At 44.6% G+C, this 21,194-nt stretch overlaps 1 protein-coding gene across 1 annotated transcript in view; it reads right to left on the bottom strand.

Moving 5' to 3' along the window:
* tefu (Serine/threonine-protein kinase tefu) overlaps nucleotides 1–21,194 on the bottom strand; it is a 912,746-nt gene that overhangs the window by 230,759 nt on the left and 660,793 nt on the right. The window contains exons 30-33 of the mRNA XM_068385552.1: nucleotides 14,602–14,733; nucleotides 14,292–14,445; nucleotides 13,287–13,406; nucleotides 12,201–12,355 (exon numbers count right to left, since the gene is read on the bottom strand). Of these exons, the coding sequence (XP_068241653.1) occupies nucleotides 12,201–12,355; nucleotides 13,287–13,406; nucleotides 14,292–14,445; nucleotides 14,602–14,733 (561 nt within the window). The remainder of the gene's footprint in view (nucleotides 1–12,200; nucleotides 12,356–13,286; nucleotides 13,407–14,291; nucleotides 14,446–14,601; nucleotides 14,734–21,194) is intronic.

The following is a 21,194-nucleotide window of genomic DNA, read 5'->3' as shown; positions in this document are numbered from 1 at the left end:
GTTTGGTGAAATGTCTGGTAGAGTGTCTGGGATTGAAAGGGGAAGAGCAAGAGAAGGTGTAGCTTTATTGCTGAGTGAATGGCTGACAGGTAAAGTAGTGGAATGGAAGGAGATATCATCTAGGTTAATGTGGGTAAGGGTTAGGTTGGGTAGGGAATGTTGGGCTTATGTCAGTGCGTGTGGGCCAGGTTGTGAGAAAAGTGAAGAAGAGCGGAATGAGTTCTGGAATGAATTAACTAGGTGTGTAGAAGGACTGGGTAGAAGGAATTATGTAGTTGTCAGGGGTGACTTAAATGCTGGAGTGGGCGCTGGAGAGGTCATTGGGAAGTATGGCATACCAGGTGAAAATGAGAGTAGTGAGAGACTGGTAGATATGTGTTGAGCAAGAGATGGAGAAAAGTTCTAGCTTTTTCAAAAAGAAAGATAAAAACAAGTATACATGGGTAAAAGTGGAAAATGGAAGAGTGGTAGAAAGGGCATTAATGGATTATGTGTTGATAATTAAAATAATGTTTGGAAGATTGAAAGACGTGCACGTTTAGGGGTATGGCTAACGGTATGACTGATCATTTTTTGGAGGAAGGAAAATTAGTTGTAGAAAGAGTGGGGGAATAGAGGTGGATGTAAAAGGGAGCTAGTGAGGGTTGAAGAGATAATAAAACCAGGGATAAAACCAGGGATAAAAAGTAAATATCAAGAAAGGTTGAAAATGGCATATGACGAAGTGAAAGTAAGAGAAACTGGTAATTTAGAGGAGGAGTGGAAGTTAGTAAAAGAAAATTTTCTTGGGATTGCAAGTGATGTGTGTGGCAAGAAGTTTGGTGGAGGCAGCATGAGGAAGGGCAGTGAATGGTAGAATGGAGTGAAGGTAAAAGTGGAAGAGAAAAAGAGGGCTTTTGAAGAATAGCTGCAGAGTAATAGTGTAGAGAATTATGAAAGATATAGAGAAAAATGTGGAAGTAAAGTGCAAGGTAAGTGAGGCGAAGAGGGCAGCTGACCTGTGGTGGGGTCAGGGATTGGGTCATTCATATGAAGAGAATACAAAGAAGTTTTAGAGTAAGGAAGGCTGGTTCAAGAATTGAAGAAACAGTGAAAGATGGAAATGGAAGGTTGTTAAAAGGAGAGGAGGCAAGGAGAAGGGGGGCGGAATATTTTGAAAGTTTACTGAATGTTGAGGATAATAGGGAGGCAGACATAATTGCTGTTGCAGGTGTTGAGGTGCCGGTGATGGGAGATGAGAATGAGCAAGAGATTACAAGAGAGGAAGTGAGGAGAGCACTAGATGAAACGAGAGTAGGAAAAGCATCTGGTATGGATGGTATGAGAGCTGAGATGTTGAAGGAAGGGGGTGTGACTGTACTTGAATGGTTGGCGAGATTGTTTAATATGTGTTTTGTATTGTCAATGGTACCAGTAGATTGGGTTTGTGCGTGTATTGTACCACTATATAAGGGTAAGGGAGATGTGCATGAGTGTTGTAATTCAACAGGTATTAGTTTGTTGAGTGTAGTTGGAAAAGTGTATGGTAGAGTACTGATTAATAGGATTAAGGATAAAACAGAGAATGCAATCTTAGAAGTACAGGGTGGTTTTAAAAGAGGTAGGGGTTGTATGAATCAGATTTTTACAGTTGGCAGATATGCGAGAAATATTTAGCAAAAGGTAAGGAGGTGTATGTTGCATTTATGGATCTGGAGAAAGCGTATGATAAGAGTTGATAGGGAAGCAATGTGGAATGTGATGAGGTTATATGGAGTTGGTGGAAGGTTGTTGCAAGCAGTGAAAAGTTTCTAAAAAGGTATTAAAGCATGTGTTAGGATAGGAAATGAAGTGAGCGATTGGTTTCCGGTGAGAGTGGGGCTGAGACAAGGATGTGTGATGTTGCCTTGGTTGTTTAACTTGTATGTTGATGGAGTGGTGAGAGAGGTAAATGCTTGAGTGCTTGGACGAGGATTGAATGGGAGGTAAATCAGTTGTTGTTTGCAGATGATACTGTACTGGTTGCAGACACGGAAGAGAAGCTTGGCCGATTAGTGACAGAATTTGGAAGGGTGTGTGAGAGTAGGAAGTCGAGAGTTAATGTGGGTAAGAGTAAGGTTATGAGATGTACGAGAAGGGAAGGTGGTGCGAGGTTGAATGTCATGTTGAATGGAGAGTTACTTGAGGAGGTGGATCAGTTTAAGTACTTGGGGTCTGTTATTGCAGCAAATGGTGGAGTGGAAGCAGATGTACGTCAGTGAGTGAATGAAGGATGCAAAGTGTTGGGGGCAGTTAAGGGAGTAGTAAAAAATAGAGGGTTGGGCATGAATGTAAAGAGAGTTCTGTATGAGAAAGTGATTGTACCAACTGTGATGTATGGATCAGAGTCATGGGGAATGAAAGTGACAGAGAGACAGAAATTGAATGTGTTTGAGATGAAATTTCTAAGGAGTATGGATGGTGTATCTCGAGTAGATAGGGTTAGGAACGAAGTGGTGAGGGTGAGAACGGGTGTAAGAAATGAGTTAGTAGCTAGAGTGGATATGAATGTGTTGAGGTGGTTTGGCTATGTTGAGAGAATGGAAAATGGCTGTCTGCTAAAGAAGGTGATGAGTGCAAGAGATGATGGGAGAAATACAAGAGGAAGGCCAAGGTTTGGGTGGATGAATGGAGTGACGAAAACTCTGGGTGATAGGAGGATAGATGTGAAAGAGGCAAGAGAGCGTGCTAGAAATAGGAATGAATGGTGAGCGATTGTGACGCAGTTCCGGTAGGACCTTCTGTTTTCTCCGGTGCCTTGGATGACCGTGGAGGTAGCAGCAGTAGGGGATTCAGCATTATGAAGCTTCATCCGTGGTGGATAACGGGGGAGGGTGGGCTGTGGCACCCTAGCAGTACCAGCCGAACTCGGTCGAGTCCCTTGTCAGGCTGTGAGGAACGTAGAGAGGAGAGGTCCCCTTTTTCGTTTCATTTGTTTGATGTCGGGTACCCCCCAAAATTGGGGGAAGTGCCTTGGTATATGTATGTATACAGGTAACGCAAAATTATTTTATAAAACGGATTTTGAGAAAAGCGAAAATTCTATATTTGGGTGAGATACCCATGTCCTCCTGATGGAAGGTTCCTATAAGTAGCTTACTAGGGTATATTTGACTACAGTGATATTCCCAGAGAATTTACCTTTAGGTCTCCAGAATTCTAACTCCTGGCGCGAATATCCTTAAAATTTCTCCTAAGGATATCACATAAATCAGGGGACGTATATCTTGATACGACACATAGCGAACTTCACCCCGAATAGCGTTTTCGCTTCGAGGGAGAAAGTGGCAAATTTTTGAAGGGGAGCCGATATCAAAGTTACCCTTTTTCCCTCACTACTTTGAGTATCCAGATGGCGCTGTAAGTCGCCGCCATGTTTATTCCTTGTAGCATTGAGCAAGGTGCTACAGATATATTAGTTTTGGGAGGGATCCTGCCATGGCCTTTTCTGTAGAAAAGGAGGGCAGGTCCATCAGGACGACATGGCTATCTCACCCAAAAATAGATTTCCGTTTTTTGGGCTCAGGCCATGTCGTCCTGATGGAAGGTTACCGGAGAATTATTTAGAAAGTACTGTATCTGTGGATTTTCTAAATGTGCCTTAACCTCAGGACAATTTTTCCTTGGTCATCCAGACCATAGACACATATGACGTTACCATTATACAGTACGTCATTACTGCTAATCATAAACCATGTTAGTGCTTCCTGCCCCCTGCAGAGAAGAGTCATACTAGACTTAGGAAAGTCTCTCGAGGTTTGCATTTACCATATGAACAAACATAGCATCAAGAGTATACAGGCCTCACTGTATGCATAGCCAGGTAAAGTTTGTACTCATACAAGAACAAAGGTTTGCATATACCATATGAGCAAACAGCATCAAGAGCATACAGGACTCGCTGTATGCGTAGCCAGATAGAGTTTGTACTCGTATCAGAACAAAGGTTTGCATATACCATATGAGTAAACATAGCATCAAGAGCATACATGTCTCGCTGTATGCGAGAACAAAGGTATCAACTATATAACTTGTTCATATATACATATGCAGATTATTAAAGGAAAACAATACTCTAGCATATCTTTATTGAAATCAATTTTTGGGGCGAAATAAGACGCAAATACCCATCAAGTATTTATTGGTAATAAATAACCAGCAAAATCAACATACATAACATAGTGTTAACGTAATGTTAATAAATGCAATAAGAAACATGTTTTTACAATCAAGACCAGAAAACATTTATTTCTCCTGAAAGGGAAAAATTGTTAGGGCCACAAAAAACTGAATATTCATTCAATTTTCTAATATGTATTTTTGTGATTGTCTCTTCACACTGTGTAAGAACACACGGCACACTTGTTATCTCTATGTTTCTTCACCTTAATAACTAGAACAGTCCATAGTGTCACCTTGGTACCACTTATCTTAAAGTATTGAACTGTGCAGTGTCAACACCTTCACCCAAACTTTGACAGTCCCAATCAATTCACTGTTCCTCGCAGCTCTAGACAACAGGTTTTAGGACACTACCTGCCGCCACCACAAAGCGTTTCAACTCTTGCACTTGCTTCGCGTAGTGTTTAAAAGCACTCTGGATGACTTCCATCCAGTGTATGAGCGAAGACGCTCAAAGTCCATGTATCGGAAAAAATTTAATGACGAAGCAATTTTTCTCGGATCATGACCTGCGGGTGTACTGTCAGGATCCGCTCTGCGAATAAAATAGGTGATCTTCGCCCTTAGTTGTTTTAGGGATAAGTTTGACCCCAAGGTTTCTCCTTTAAAGAGCTGTCCTCCCCTGAAGTCTGAAGTTCTACGAAAATAAACCTTTAGACACTCCACTGGATACAGCGAGACATCTTCCTTCAGAGGGAAGATTCTCTAGGGACCCCACCTTTTGGTAGGTAGCTCATTCTTGGCGAGAAATGTTGCCTCAGGAAAGAGATTCAGTTCTCCCACTTCTGTGAACTGAATATGGCCCTCATCTCTAGAAAGGGCCACTATTTCACTAAATCTGGCCCCCGAGGCTAGAGCAAACAAGAATATAACTTTCTGGGTTAAGTCTTTCAGAGAGCAATCCTCATTGTTCACTATTGAAGCAAAGTGTAAGACCTTATCCAAGGACCATGAAATAGATTTCGGAGGTGCTGCAGGCCTAAGTCTAGCACAAGCCTTAGGGATCTTGTTAAAGATTTCGTTTGACAAGTCTATTTGGAAGGCATATTGCAGAGGTCTAGTCAAGGCTGATTTACAAGTTGTTATCATATTGGCTGCTAAACCTTGTTTATGAAGGTGGATAAAGAAGGATAAACAGAAGTCTGTTGAGATTTCTTTTGGTCCTTTTGCCCTGACAAAAGCAACCCACTTCTTCCAAGATGACTCATATTGTCTTCTAGTAGACTTTGACTTATATTCTTTTAAGAAGTCTACACTGTCTATAGAGATCCCAAACCTTTTCTTTACTGCTAAGAAGAAAAAATCATGAGATGAAGGTTTTGGGTTTTCTGTGATGAAGCGAAGACAGTCGACTTCTGTACCTGCTGAGTCAGTACTGGGTCCGGCAGAGGGACCAGCCTCAGTTTCAGTTCCAATACTAGAGGGAACCAATTGCTCTTTGGCCACTTGGGAGCCACTAGAGCTGCCGTTCCCTGAAAGGATCTCAGCTTGTTGAGGACCTTCATTAGGAGGTTAGTTGGAGCTTCCGCTAGAGGGTCCTCGTATGGGCCCACATAACGAGGTAGCTTCTTGTTGTCGCTCGTCGAGAAGAGGTCGATCTGCAGTTCTGGGACTTGACGTAAGATGAAGGAGAATGATCCTGCGTCTAGGGACCATTCTGACTCTATCAGTGTGAGCCTGGATAAAGCGTCCGCTGTCACATTGCGGAACCCTTGAAGGTGAACTGCTGATAAATGACATCTCTTCTTTTCCGCTAGGCGGAAGATGGCCAACATCACTAGGTTGATTTGGGGTGATCTCGGACCTTGCAAATTCAAACATCTCACTATCACCTCGCTGTCCAGGATCAGTCTTATGTGGACTGAATGGCGAGGGGACAGTTTCTTCAGCGTCAAAAAGACTGCCATGGCTTCCAAAATGTTGATGTGGAAGGTCTTGAATAGAGGAGACCATGTCCCTTGGACTTTCCGTTGGTAAGAGTGACCTCCCCATCCTTCCTTTGATGCGTCCGTATGGGTGATGACTGAAGGTAGAGGTGGTTGCAAGGGCACAGACCTCTTCAGGTTCTTGGCCTTCGACCATGGCTTGAGAAGTGATCGTAGTCAAGTCGGTATCGGTCTTCTTAGATCTCTTCGAGTGTTTGATGCGTAACTTCTCCAGACTCCTGATGCATCTTTTAGTTGTGCTCTTAGCACCGCGTCTGTCACTGATGCAAACTGAAGAGAACCCAGTACTCTCTCCTGTTGGCGTCTTGATATCCTGTAGGATTTCAGTAATCTCTTGACAGATCTCGCTATCTCCCCTTCCCTATGGGAATGGAGAGACGGTGTGACTTTACGTTCCAGTAACCATTGAAACTCCAGAGCTGGAGATAATCGAGACTTCTTGACGTTGATTTTGAATCCCAAAAGTTCCAGGAACTGGATCACTTTCTTGCATGCTTGCCTGCACTCCGTCTCGGTTGCTGCCCACACCAGCCAGTTGTCCAGGTACGCTACTACCTGGACACCTTGTAGGCGTAGTTGTTGAACGACTGCATCTGCAAGCTTTGTAAAACTCCTTGGGGCTATATTTAGTCCAAAGGGCATGGCTCTGAAGACGTATTTCTTCTTCTGTAGCCTGAATCCTAGGTAGGAGGAAAGTGAGCGGTTGATTGGAATATGCCAATAGGCATCTGCCATGTCTATCGAGACAGTGTACACCCTTTTTGGCAGATGGGTCCTTATGTGTTGAAGGGTTAACATCCTGAACTTGTTGTTTTCTATGAACTTGTTGAGTGGCAACAAGTCCAGAATGACTCTGAGTTTGTCGGAGTCCTTCTTGGGAACACAAAACAGCCTTCCTTGGAATTTGATGGACTTTGTCCTCCTTTACACCCGTTTGCTCAAGAGTTCTCGGGTGTATTCTTCCAGGACGGGGGTGGAGTGTTGGAAGAATAGAGGAAATGATGGTGGAGCTGTCCTCCAGCTCCAACCTAGTCCGTTCTTGATTAGGCTGTGGACCCAAGGATCGAAGGTCCGGCGATCCTGAAATTTTTGGAGTCTTCCTCCTACCGGAAGCATCTCATTGCTTCGACTGTCCGGAGGACTTGCTTCCTTGACCGCGTCCTCCCTTACCCCCTCTTCCTCTTGGAGGGTATCTGGAGGAGCCCCTTTTTGACCCTCTACCTTTAGGGTGAAAGGTAGTGGTCTGCCTCTCATATGCAGGAGTAAAAACTGGTGACTGGGCAACCAGCTCTTGAGGCACCATCTAGTATGTTGGCTGAGGTTGTCCCACCATCTAGGGCACTGCGGTCATGGGCACTGCGGTCATGGGAACTGCAGGAAGTTGTTGTTGCTGTTTTTTTGACAGGGCGAGAGGGAAACCTAGGTCTTTTTGTCTTCCTCTTTGGTTGGGGACCCTCATCCGGGGAAGACTTCCTCTTCGCCGACATGCCCCACCTTTGGAGAAGATTCCTGTTATCCGTGGCAGCCTTGTCCACCATTTCTTTGACCACTTCACTTGGGAAGAGGTCTTTTCCCCAGATATTGGAGGCTATCAGCTTCCTAGGTTCGTGTTTCACTGCAGCCAAAGCAAACACGAGCTCCCTATATGTGTGTCTGGCCTTAACAAAACCATATAGGTCTTTGACCAGCATAGCCAAATGTGCTTTGGCCACGACCATGTTCATGTCTGGGAATCTGTTGTCACTTGCCATTGCCTCCAAGGTAATCTGGAGGTACAGGGATGTGGCAAGTCTTTCCTTTGTCTCTTGCTCTCTACGCAGAGAAAGTCGGACAGCTTAGGGAGGTTTTCACAGAACTGGCGTCCAGCAATATACACCTCCAACTTCCCAAATGAAAAGGTAACATGAATTTCCTTTCAGTCCTTCTTGTCCATAGGCAGGGCTAGGGATAAGGGTCTACACTCCTCGAGTGTAGGGCAAGGTTTCCCTGCGTCCACTGCCTTCATGACTCCCTTAAACCATTTTTCCGTAAAGGGAAAGGCTAGCTTAGCTGGAGCAAGAAAAGAAGGGTGTTTCTTGCTAAGGGCTGGCACTTTTGAATTAGTGAAGCCCTTGTCTTTCAGGCTACTTGCCAACAGAGCCTGAGCTTTTCCATGGTCAAGAACTATGACCTCTTTTGGTTCTGTTTCCTCCTTGGACACAGGTTCCGTCTTCAAGCGGACGAAGCTGTCTGGGTAAGACTTAAAGCTGGGCCAAAAGTCAACATCCTCTATGAGGACAGCCCCCAGCTTTTCTGAAATGAAAATCTTCCCATTGGTAATTGGCATGTACTCTGCATGCCTCCAAGGGTTCACCTCAGAGCAAGGAGGAAGATCTTTCACGTTGAGTCTCTTCTGAGACCCACAGGCCATTGCGAGATGGTCCATCCTTCTCCTCAGTTCAGCGTTCCTTTCTTCGTTCTGCTTACAAAGACTCTCCATCATCGACATGAGACTAGCCAAAGCTTTACCCATGTCGTCCGATGGTGGAGCAGAAGACGTAGAGGGTACTGGTTCTGGGGCCTGAACCGATGAAACGGACTCCAATTCGACGTCATCCTCTTCAGTCTCAGGAGCCAGGGTAGACTCCTCTTTTAGACCCTCCGCAAGAAGGTCCTTCTCAGTGTCCTCAGACACCTCAGACATCCTCTCATCTAGGTGGAGGTCCTTCATCGCGTCAGAGACATCCGTATCTACGGAAATCTGGACGCAAGGGATCTCAGGTTGAGGCTGGGGTATAACGGCATCCGCAGTCGCCTTAGGGAACAGATAGGCATGCATCCGTTCATTCGGAAGGTAAGGCCCCGTGGCATTTTTCTGAAAGCCACGAACCCATCTGCGCAGCTTACTCCGTGCTGCATCCCTTGACTCCGCTGTCTTGGGGTCATCAAAAGCCTCAGTAACCAAGGCTTTGCACACATTGCAGTTCTAGGGGTCCTAGTACTTCAGAGGTCCCTTGGAGATGGAGCAGAGAGAGTGAGCCCTGCACTCAACATGGCTGCAGAAGTCCTTGCTCCTCACATTACCAAGACTCTCAGGCACTTGGGGTGGTCCTCCTGTAAAGAGAGGGAAACTAAATGAGTATGCGGTAGTTCATCTCACCTGATAAACTATATAAATATTATTATTAATATTTTTGCATATTTATTGCATATAGCTTAGGATAGACAAGCTAGAAAAGAATTAAGAAAGACACATACTTGTGTTTCCTGTCCAGCCAATTGCTGCGACCTCCCCCAAAATTAAAACCTAGAGTTTTCCTATTCAGGAAACCAAATGGAAGAATTCTAACCTGTAAGGATAAATAAGTGTAACTTAACACTGACTTTCCAAAGGTTTTAATAATGAGGGTAAATTGTAACTGATCATCTATCAGTATGTGGAAAGAAATCCTTTCTTTCCATATATAATTGGTCTCAACAATAGACTGTGCATGGATACACAGGGTATGTTGGAAAATAACTACTGTATAATTTATACTATAGTTTTCTGTCTGCAGTATGATCTATACTGCAAATATACTGGCTACTGTATAATCATATACTGTAGTTTTAGCCGGCATGTTGTCGGCAATGCTAGCACCTGGCGGCGTGGGGTAGTGGCCGGCAGTATCAACCCGGCCAGCCAGGTTAATCCTGCTGGCGTCTCGCCGGCTGCCGGCGCACTGGTCCATGCCAGCAGGGGTAGTGGCCGGAAGCATCAACCCGGCCAGCACTAGCCGGCTAGGTCAGTCCTGCCGGCGTCTCGCAGGCTGCCTGCGCACTGGTCCAGCCGACACCTTGCCGGCTGGGGTAGTGGCCGGCAGCATCAAGCCGGCAGTTCTAGGATAGTATCCGGCGGCACTAGCCCATAGAGAGAAAGCAAGGAGTGAAGGGTACCTTATTAAATGTGCATTAACAGTAAATAAGGGTGTAAGTACTCAGTCTTACTGCCTTTCACCAGAATGAGGGTTCAAATGGAAGGGGAGAATGTATCATTCAGGCTTCCACCCAAACACAAACCATTGCCGGTCTCTGCTGGCCACTGGTATGTGGATGGCAGTCCAAGAGAGGACTGAAGAACACTCTACAGTATAGGGGTCTCCTGCCGGCACAGCTTTTCCCGGAGCCTTGCGTCCGTAAGGGAAGGCTGAGCGACTAAGCCACTGCATGTAGGAGCCCCGGCCGACCCCACAACCTGCCGGCAAGTGGTGAGATTGTAGGACGACAGCCAAAGGGTTGCGATGGCTAGGCCATCACTAAAGGACAGAGAGGGGAGGGGAAAAGGGTCCTGTATGAAGTGTGGAAGGAGCCGGCAGGGTTTCCGGTCCTACCACACCCCTAAGAAACTCTGTTTCAGTATCGGCGCCATCCTAGGCGGCCGGAGAACATCTATTCTCCAGCCTAGGGTCTGCCAATACAGTTAAGGGGACGGCGGCAAACTTGCCGCCTCCTCTCAACAAGGGAGAAACAGAGTTCCAGTGCCGGTGCCATCCTAGGCGGCAGAAGAATGTCTATTCTTCAGCCTAGGATCTGCGAGCACAGGACTAGTCTACTAGACCACAGGAAGAAGGTGGAAGCATCATACAACCACTTCAAATGCGGCCTAGGGAGGTCTAGCCTCCTATGCCGGCAGCCTAGTCCAGCAGGGGAATGACTATTCACCCTGCCGGCCGGCTGCCGGAAAAAGACCATATACTCTGAGGTTCTGACTGAAACCCAAAGCCCGCTATCTGCCGACCAAGGGAAGAGACAGAAAACCCTAGCCTAGTCATGCCTGAGTGCCTACTCAAGGCAAGACCAACTAGGGTTGTAGCCTAAGGCTACGGTCAAGAGGAAAGGAAGGATTACCCTTAAATCTCCACTGGAGACGAGTATTGGTTTATATAATAATTCTAGGAGATATCTATCTCTGCCTGAATTGATAAAACGATACACGAGAGTAACTGGGGAACATGTATGAAAGTATACTAAAGCCACTAGGCTAGTAGCCTAGCGACGGGTGAGAATCGACTACCTTAATCACCGAAACTCTTCCGTATACGATCTCAGAAGAGGAATATATATATGCAATCAATGTATCTTACATGTATAAATTGCCTAAATAGCTTCATTTAATTGCTATTACATTAGGAATGTCTATTATATCATGCATGAAAGTAAACTAAAACGCATAGGCTAGGAAGCCCAGCGCAAGCAAAGTTCGGTTACCTAAATCGCCGAAACTATCAAGAATACAATCGGCATAATATAATTAACTCCTAGCAATGAAGACTGAATATCTTCAAGATACTGTATTCATGCTATTAATACCCGTAAAGTCGTTCAGGCTAAATAACTCATGCATAATGAACGACAGCGCCCATGACGCCTCCGGTTCAGGCAAAGCTCTCTCACTTAAATTAACCTAATTTCACTGTGAGGCAAGAGCTAAAATTTATACAATGTAAAGATCAAATACTCAACTTTCCAGAGGCAGAAGAGGCTGGAGCTTGCATGATAAATCCAAAAAGTAGAGCGTACACGATAGAGCAACAGGGAAAATCACCGAGCTGTAGCGCTACACTTATAGGAATAAACATGGCGGCGACATACAGTGCCATCTGGATACTCAAAGTAGTAAGGGAAAAAGGGTAACCTTGATATTGGCTCCCCTTCAAAAATTTGCCACTTTCCCCCTCGAAGCAAAAACGCTATTCGGGGTGAGGATTGCTATGTGTCGTATCAATATATACGTCCCCTGATTTATGCAATATCCTTAGGAGAAATTTTAAGGATATTTGCGCCAGGAGTTAGAATTCTGGAGACCTAAAGGTAAATTCTCTGGGAATATCACTGTAGTCAAATATACCCTAGGAAGCGACTTATAGGAACCTTCCGTCAGGCAGACATAGCCTGGGCCCAAAAATGAAAACTTTATTTTAAATGGATCTTTTCTACTGAGAAGTTAAAAGAATTATATGATGAAGATTACAGCACCTTAATTATAATGTCATATTCCAACATACAAATTACCAAACTAAAAGTTCAATCACTTACCTATTCAAAATTTTTATCAACTGAGAAATTACATTTATATCAAGATTTTCTTTAAATTGAATCTGGAAAGGATTTTTATCTACTATATAAAAGATTGGCGACCCAAGAGCAATAGGACCAAGCTCTCCAAGGCATCTACTTGCTTCAATGGAAATCTGAAAAAGAAATTGTTCAGTTCACCGTCAATATCCGTAGATTTGCAACCTGTGGAGTCTGACATGTGGTTGACCAATTTGTACCATTATAAAAAATCATATGTGAAAAACTTAAGAGAGAATTTATTATCCATTTTCCCAAAGAAAGATTCCTAAAGAATCTGAGTGAAGTAGGTGCACTTTTAATATTATGAACCGTAACAATAATGTTTTAATATACATAACCCAAAAAGTTACTGACATTCAGATAGTAACATTGTCATCCAATAATGGTAGAGAACCATACCTAAAGCATTTAACAGAATATAGTTTCCAAAGATAAAAAATTCCTATGGACAATATCTAGCTTCCTTGCAGCATTAAACATCTTTTTAAGAGTTGTGTCCAAATGCTAAGAACTTAAAGAAATACCTATTTGTACAATATAAATAACAGTGTGAAAACATGTATCCAATTTTTTTAATTTTGCTAAAGCTACACTTTTTCTCATAACTCAGTCTTACAGACTCCAATTGTGTGTTAACATCACAATTCCTTGAGTCTTTCACATCATTTGAAAAAGTAGTAATAATTATAATTTCCAGCGATTTTTAACTTCAACCATATATTGATATAACAGATAATTTGACCGATGGTACAAATTATCGTATAATCTTAAGAATGATGCCTCCACAAAGATTTTTATTTATACAAGAGAAAATGGCAAATTATGATTTGTACATACTTCATTTTACAATTCATAAAAGTTACATGAAGACATATTACCTAATAAATGTTTATCAAAATAATCTATGATGCTGATAATTTTCCAATTGTTTCCTGATGCTAATTTCTTCATTGACATGGATTTCATTCTAGCAACATGGATTATGGGATTTTCACAAGTTTAAAGTAATGGTCTGCAATGAAAATTAAAATGGACAAAACTCACCTTCTCATCTAATGAGGATGCCAAGCTCACTAAACGATATGTCAGCTGATGACCTAAACTTTCTTCATTGGCATTTGATTGGTTGTATATTGAAGAGATACCATTTCTACTTTTCTTGACCTGTGGAAATGAAAATCAAAAGAATAGGAATCAATGTAATTTCCCTTAAAATAAACCTATAACTTGTATTTCAAAACATGTTTAAAAAAAACACATACTATAAGTACCTTATAAATACCACATGTCTACTGTCAATAAACTAAGTCAGATTTTGTACTGTATTTTGGCTCTAAAAGGAATACACCAGGCTGATTTACAGTAACAATTTGAAAGTCCTCTCCCTTTGTCTCAATACCCTAGTAGAGAACGATGATGACGGGAAAAAGACACAAAGATGTCACTGAAGAAGATCAAGCATGTCTTTAAGGTCATCAATGATGCAGAGAACTGGTCGAGACATTCTTATAGCCCAGTGACATGGGGGCGATGAAGTAAAGAATTAGAAATAGTTGCTGCCTTGAGTAATCATGGTAACTGTCTTAGAGGATATATACAGCTGATGGAAGTGAAGTGCTAGTGCAGCTCTCTAATCCAGGGAAAGAGGTAGCAGTTATATTAACATCATTTCAGGAGATTTGCAGACAGGATTTCCAAGGGAGGTCATCAGGTTAGTCACCATAAAGACCTAATCTTGGAGCCTAAACTCTCCTTAGGGTCCATAATATGGGAGGAACGATAATTTATTTTCTCATTAAAGAAAGAGCAGTCATGCATGGTCAATATCCCTGTCACTATCTTGACTGCTGGTGCCGCCACGATTAAATGTGAAAAACCTAAATCTCCTTAAGTTCCCTGTAAGAGGGAGAACCTTGTCATAACAGGGAATACATAGTAGGTGCTGAGCTGGCAACAAGGAAAAACAGCCAAAATATAATTGAAATGAAAAGAGATCACTAAATGACTATATATATAAGGATCCCATAACTAGCATATATGTTTACCTACCTCCTTACAAAAATTGGTCAAAACATGGGGATCTGCATAATCTCTGGTCTGAGACAGAAAATTTTCCACTTTTTCATACAGTGCTAAGTAGCCAAGATTTTCAGACACAAGTTGATCGTGGTGATTACGAAGAGAGTCGAGGCATGCATAATCCCTGGAAAAAATAAAATGAAAAATAACTTAAACCTTTAAACAATTAAAACTTAAAATATACTTAAACAATTGCAGGCCTTTCAATAATACTGAAAACAAAGATGCATGTGACAACAGAACCTTAGCTAATGAATACTAATTCTACTCGGAACCTTACTCGTCATCTGGAAGAGACGATAAGTTGACAATGACATTGTGCATTGCTTGGTGCGTGCTGCTCATAACAAGCTCCACTACTTCAAATGTTGACTGCCAGATCTTTGAAGACATCTTTGTGAAGGGTAGTAACCTATAAATAATGGAAACAATTATTTTTTTAATACACCATAATCATCATCTTCTATTAACATGCTTTTTTCCCATTTGTATGGGGTAAGCATGGATGCCTTCTTTTTGAAGGCCTTTGATTTGGCTTTGGGATAGACCATAGTCCTAATTAGCTGCCCTATCTGACATCGCTTAGACCCTATTATCATATTAACCCCCAAAAATTACTCTAGCCCCATAGCACAAAGTTCAAAAAAACAAAAAACCCAGAGGAAACAAGGTGCTAATAGCAAATTGAATATTTCCCAATGAATGTTTTCCTGATTTTTAAATATATTTAGTGAAAAATAAATATCATACTATATAATGGAATCATAATTTTAAAAACTAATATTTACTAAAACATTAGTTCTAACTCTAAATATGACAAACTCGTAGATAATTTGTATTGATCCTATCTGTACAAACCTTAGCTATTTATTAGGGGTTATACTTTCGGCGGAGCTGAAATGACGAGCCATTAAAATTTAACGAGGGTTAACTACCCACACCGCTAACTAGCGGGGGGTGAGGGGGGGGGGTAGCTTGCTACTACTCCTGCTCACACACCTGTGATTTAGTTAACTTTGCTTGGAGGTAGGACTTCCAAGGGAGATAGGGCTGGCGGGCAAGTTTGTATAAATAGCTAAGGTTTGTATGGTTAGGAAAAATACAAATTATCTACAAATTTGTCATTTGTTCCATAACTGGAATACAAACCACACTATTTATTAGGGGTGACTCACCCATTAGGAAGGGTGGACGTCCCTGCCAATCTGGCTTTTAGCTTTACCCGGGGGCTCCTTATCTGAGTATATTAGTACTCAAAAATAGTGTCGCTGCGCTCACTAAAACCTTGCTACACAAGGTCTGCAGCCTACGCAAGCTGTGTGTTGAGACATGCAGAAGTGTGACTGTCTAGGTAAAGTTATTCCAAGTCTTTTGTAGGAAAAAACTGATGTAACCAAGACTTTCCCAATACCACCTTGGCAGGGTATGGGGACGCAACAGTATTAGCTTAATACTAGGTACACAAAGGAGCATGGTTTACCTGCAGTGGTTTGAGGTCAGCTTATGCAGAGAATCCAGAATGCTGCTTTCCCCACGAGAGGGTAGGATGAAGAAAAGAATAAGAGCTAGTCAAATCTTTTCATTCACGCAGACTAAAACCGGGTAACAGTGCCTTCAACCTTCTGCTACTTGTCCAATAAGGAGCTTGAGGTATACAATCAGCTGTTGTGCAGCCACCACCAGAACTATAGAGATCGTATCGAGTTCCTGTGGGTCATGTCTTGCAGGAGAAAGGTTGTGAAAGTCACCTAGAGCACTTGCATCCTTTCTTGTTAAACCTGCGTCACAGAGTAATCTGCTTAGAAGGACCAGGGGCATAGCTATGCCCCTGACACTGTGAGTTGTCATGTTGAGATGATGTTTTGGTGATCCTCCTTTAGTCTCTCTCAGTGCTGATGACAAAAGAAGGGACCTGGGTGGGCTGTTGCTGTTCTTTTAAGATAGAGTCTCATACCTTACCCTGGGTACAGTAACGGATGATCTGGATCGTCCGTTGCCGAGTGGAGACGTGTAGGATCCGTCACCTCTGGCGACATACTCGGGGACAAACTGAACATTGCCTTTCGCCCTTCTCAATAATGGGCAATGTCGAAAGAGAGACCATGAAGTTCCTTGACTCGTATGGCTGCTGTCAGTGTGTGAAGGACCATTGTCTCCTTAAACCAAGTAAAAATTTGTTGCCTGGTGAAGTGGAACATAAGGAGGTCTCTTTAGAGACTGGAGAATTTGAACCATGTTCCGAGAGGAAGGTCTTAATTCCGACTGGAGAAAGGCAAGTTGTAAGTCAGTATGAGTTAGAAAAGGTCTACGGATAAGACGATGTCCCTTCCTTTCAGTTTGAAGGTGAAGGATCAAGGATGAGTGATAATTTTCACCTGTTGAAACTGAATAAGGGGTCTTTTCCTCTTGCATATACTCGAGGATTCCGCTATTGCTGGAATAGAGGTATTGAGTGGAAAGGGACACTTTCACATGACACCAACCACAAAAGACGTTATACTGCCTGGTAGACTGATGCTGAGGAATTCCTCAGATATCTAGACAACCTTTTCGCAACTTATTGCAAAAAGCCTCTGTGGGAGAGGAGGTACTGGGTAGTCCTTAGGCGTACAATCATAGCAAAGCTATAGCTTGTGGTAAGTGTCGAAGTGGGTTTTCTGTGATGTGGAGAGGGTTCTCATGGAGACTCTATCAGGAGCTGCAAAAGGTTTGGAAACCGTTCTGCGTAATGCCATAGCGGAGCTATGAGAGTCCTTGAGAGGCTGACCGATGTTCTAGCCTTCTTGAGTGCCCTTCTCCAGACAAAACAGGGACGAGACATAAACGTCATTGTTGTACCCACCATTGTTGGCCTGTTTTTTTGCTAGAGAGCCTTGGGGTCTAGGGCTGGGGAGCAACGGCAGCCTGAGGCTCAGGAGTGTTGCGAACAGATCCCTAGTTGGAGGACCCCGTAAAGTCAGGACTCTCGGCTACAAGGTGATCCAAAGACCATTTGGTATACCTTATCTGAGATGCTGTGCACAGATTGTTGTCAAGCACATTCCTCTAGTCTGGAATGAAGCGGGCTGATAGTGGCACTGAACGGACTTTGGCCCATCTTAGTGTTTACACTGTTAGATGGGAAGAGGCTACGAGCAAGTTCCTTCTTGCTTGCCGATGTGAGCCTCTATGTGGTGTGTGGTATTGTCTCCCATCACATCACTGAGTCGTCTGTTAGGAACCGATGAGGCTGCTGAAGGACTGGAAAGTTGGCCTTCATCTCTTAAGAGATTCAAGTGAAGGTACCTTCGGACTCTGTCCAGAGGGCTGAGGTCATGTGGTGCAGCACTATGGTCCCTCCTCTCTTCTTTTGATGTGTTCTAAGCACAGCATCAAGTCCAAGGGGTGGGGAAGGATGAGAAGGTTATACCACTCTGTAGATTCTCAACTTACACCCATCCCTTGAGGTTCGTCCAAACTTCTGGTCCCATGGGGGTCAGAATGTCTGGGGATTCGAGGGCCTGATTCCAATCAGACTCAAGTCACTCTGGGATGGGAGTTCTTCTCATTTTGTGGAGACTGGTGTCTAGAATCATTCCCAGATACACCAGTCTTCTGGGAGGGAAGTAGGGAAGACTTCCACAGGTTTACCTTGATCACTGGATCTTGGTAAAAAGACTTCAGAAGTTTTGGTGCTAATGCAAGATTACCACTGAGTCTAGTAAGGTCAGTCAGTCATCCCGAAACGGAGGAGACAGAAGCCGATCCTGTGAGACCAGGATGGGTGTAGTGGAAAGACCGAAGCACAGTGCCCTAAACTGGTGTTTCTTGTTTGTCTAGACTGAATCTTCCAACCTTCCTAGATGGATGGTTTGGGCCTGGAAGTAAGTGTCCTTTAGGTCCAGTGTGCAAATGAAGACCTGAGGTCTTAGCATTTGTTCGAACTCCAACATGGTGTGGACATCGACCCAAAGGGACAGCTCCTTGCGGATCCTTTTGCATGGAAGATTTTCGACGCTGGAGTCTTGATTCGTGTCGTAAAGGATCAGACGCGATACCCAGTGTAAGAATTCTTCCCCGAGAGAGAATTCCTTAAACTAACAGAAGGAAGGCAACGCTTAGCCTTACCATGCGCCCTGATAGGATTGATGCTATTCCTTAGAATAAAATCAATCTGGTGAATGTTAATCAATGGTTAATGATTGGGTATCATGGTTACTGTGCAGTTGGAGAGTGCTCGCAAGTAGTCCCCTGTCAACAAGACGCTGATGATGGTTGTTGATCGTTTGCCGATCACTTTAGTGTGATGGCGAACGGCCAGTAGCGAGAAGTGTGTTGTACACCTTCTGATCTAGGGAACTACGGGCAGAGGTTGACCAGTAAGTCCGAGTCACGAACTGCTGGCGAATTGCCGATGATCGGTGAATCGGCGGTCTGTAAGCCGAGGATGGTAACTGACAGGCAGATGAAGGCTGTCTGGTCAGTCAGCCAAGGTAGGTTGGCGATAAATGAGTTGGTAATCTGCTTTGAGAGCCCTGAGAGACAGCAGAATGGTTTAATGATAGTCAGTTGGTGATGGTAAGCCATTGATGATCAGCGATCGATAGCGGTCCGGTGATCGGTGAGCTAGAGATCAGCAAGTTCGCCAGTCCCTCCTGGCTGGTCAGAGATCAGCAAGCTGACTATGGTCCCTCCTGGTTGGTCAAAGATCAGCAAGCTGATGACGGGCTGGTCAGAGATCAGCGAGCTGAGTTCAATGATCGAAGAAAGATGAGCTGCCCATCTGTGATCTAGTGATCAGCAAGCTGATGACTGGTTATTGACTAGCAATCGGTGATTGGAACGCTAGCAATTGGGGGATCGTTAGTCATTGGAGGGACTAGAGGTCAATGATCAGAGCTGAGCTAGCGATTGGATATCTGGTGATCGGCGAGCTAGCGATCAGCAAACCGTGAACTAACCATCAGCAAACAGTGATCTAGAGATCAGTCTGTCGATGCTTTCTTGTTTGGTGACGGTGGTCTGTCAAGAAAAAAGAAACTTCAGAGGAGACAGGAACCAAGGATTCCCCATTTTGATTCCCTTTGGAAGATGGAATCTTCGGGATCTTGAATCCTTTTGTGAAGCCTCTTTCCTCTTTTCTTGCCGGCCATGTTATGCGTTTGAGGGGAGAGGAATGGGGCATTGGTGACCGTCCAAAAAGTTTTATTCCTTTTTACTGGCTATTGCGCGAGTGTGCAGGAGAATGCTGGAGCGATGGCACACAGGATGATGCTGGTACTCAGTTTCTGCTGGAGAGCAGACAAGTGCTGGTGCGCAGGTGAGCGCTGGTTCTTTGGCAAGAGCTGGCGCATTGGATATGCGTCTACTGGCTCTTTGCCCAGAGCTGGCGCATTGGATCTGAGACCGCAACTGCGCAGGAGAGTGCAGGAGAGCGCAGGTGAGCGCTGGCATCCAGTAAGGCACTGTGTAGTTTTGTGCAGTCTCCCTAGAAAGCGCCGAAGAGCGTGACTGGTTGCGCAAGGGCGGGTGCATGGGCACGCAATGGCGTGGCGTGCGCTCGTGTAAGACTGCTGGTGCGCATGGAAGACTATTGGCGCGCACACGTTGAAGCCTGCTGGTGTGCGGGCACAGAAGACCATTGGCGTGCGCATGCGCGGATGATTATTGGCGTGCGCAGAAGACCATTGGCGTGGGCGCGCGCAGAAGACCATTGGCGTGGGCGTGCGCTGAAGGCCATTGACGCGCGCGCACACGCGGAAGACTGTTGGTGCTAGCGCACGCGGAAGACTACAGGCATGCGAGGAAGCAATGGTGCACATGATAATGCTGGCGCGTAAAAAAGCACTGGCGCGCAGGTGCAGGAGAGAGCTGGCGCACAGATGCAGGAACGATCCATAGAAGAGTCCAGGACCAAAGTTCAAGGACTAACTGTAGCGTAAGGTTGCGTTGGTAGGTCGGCAGGTCAGCTGGCAGGACGATCAAGAACTGGGATGTGCCCTTTGTAAGGCCGAACATCAACCAGTGGCAACCGTGAAAGGTCCATAGAAGAGTCCAGACCGAAGTCCACGGACTAAGCTGCAGCGCAAGGTTACGCCGGTAGGTCTGCTGGTAGGACGATCAGGAACTGATGACGCCCATGAGGGACGGTCGACCAGCAAGCTGACCTTAGCAGTAGTGATCCTCCGAAGAGGAGTCTCTGTGAGTGGCCCCTCTCGTGAGAGAGATGATCACTTCAGGAGACCCTTGCCTAAGACTATGCTCCGCCCCCGAAGGAAGAGAGACTCAGCAAGAGGGGGAGTGTCATCTAGGCGAAGACAGCAACAGCAGTCAGAGTCTGTGAAGTGATTAAGATGAGGGCAGTTCTCCCTCGGAAGGGGGAAACAACCTTCCTCGAAGATGAAGTGCTGATCAGGTGTTGCCACGGGCGTACTCCTGAGAGAAGGGATGACGCCCATAATGACGCCCATAAGGGCCGATGGATCAGCAAGTTGACCTTCAACAGTAGCGATCCTCCACAAAGGAGTCTCTATGAGTGGCCTCTTTTGCGAACGAAAGAGGTGAACACTTCGTAGGAAAGACTTGCCTAAGACTGTGCTCCGCCCCTGAAGGAAGAGACTCAGCAAGTGGGGAGAGTAGTCTGGGCAAAGGCAGCAACAGCAGTCGGAGACGATGAATTTATTAAGATGTGGGAAGTTCTCCCTCGGAAGGGAGAAACAACCTCACACCTGGGGAGGAAACTTTCCCTCCGAAGGGAAGTTGTCCAACCCCTGGAGGCGAACCTCTTGGTTAGCGTTCTTAGATGATCTGAAGTGCTAGTCATGTTGTCATGGGTGTACTTCTAAGAGAAGGATGAGGCATATAACGACGTCCTCTGAGGGACAGCTGTGACAG

The sequence above is a fragment of the Palaemon carinicauda genome, chromosome 13 (assembly GCF_036898095.1).
Source record: "Palaemon carinicauda isolate YSFRI2023 chromosome 13, ASM3689809v2, whole genome shotgun sequence".
In the NCBI taxonomy this organism is placed as follows: Eukaryota; Metazoa; Arthropoda; class Malacostraca; order Decapoda; family Palaemonidae; genus Palaemon; species Palaemon carinicauda.
This window is presented reverse-complemented; position numbering and strand designations above follow the sequence as displayed.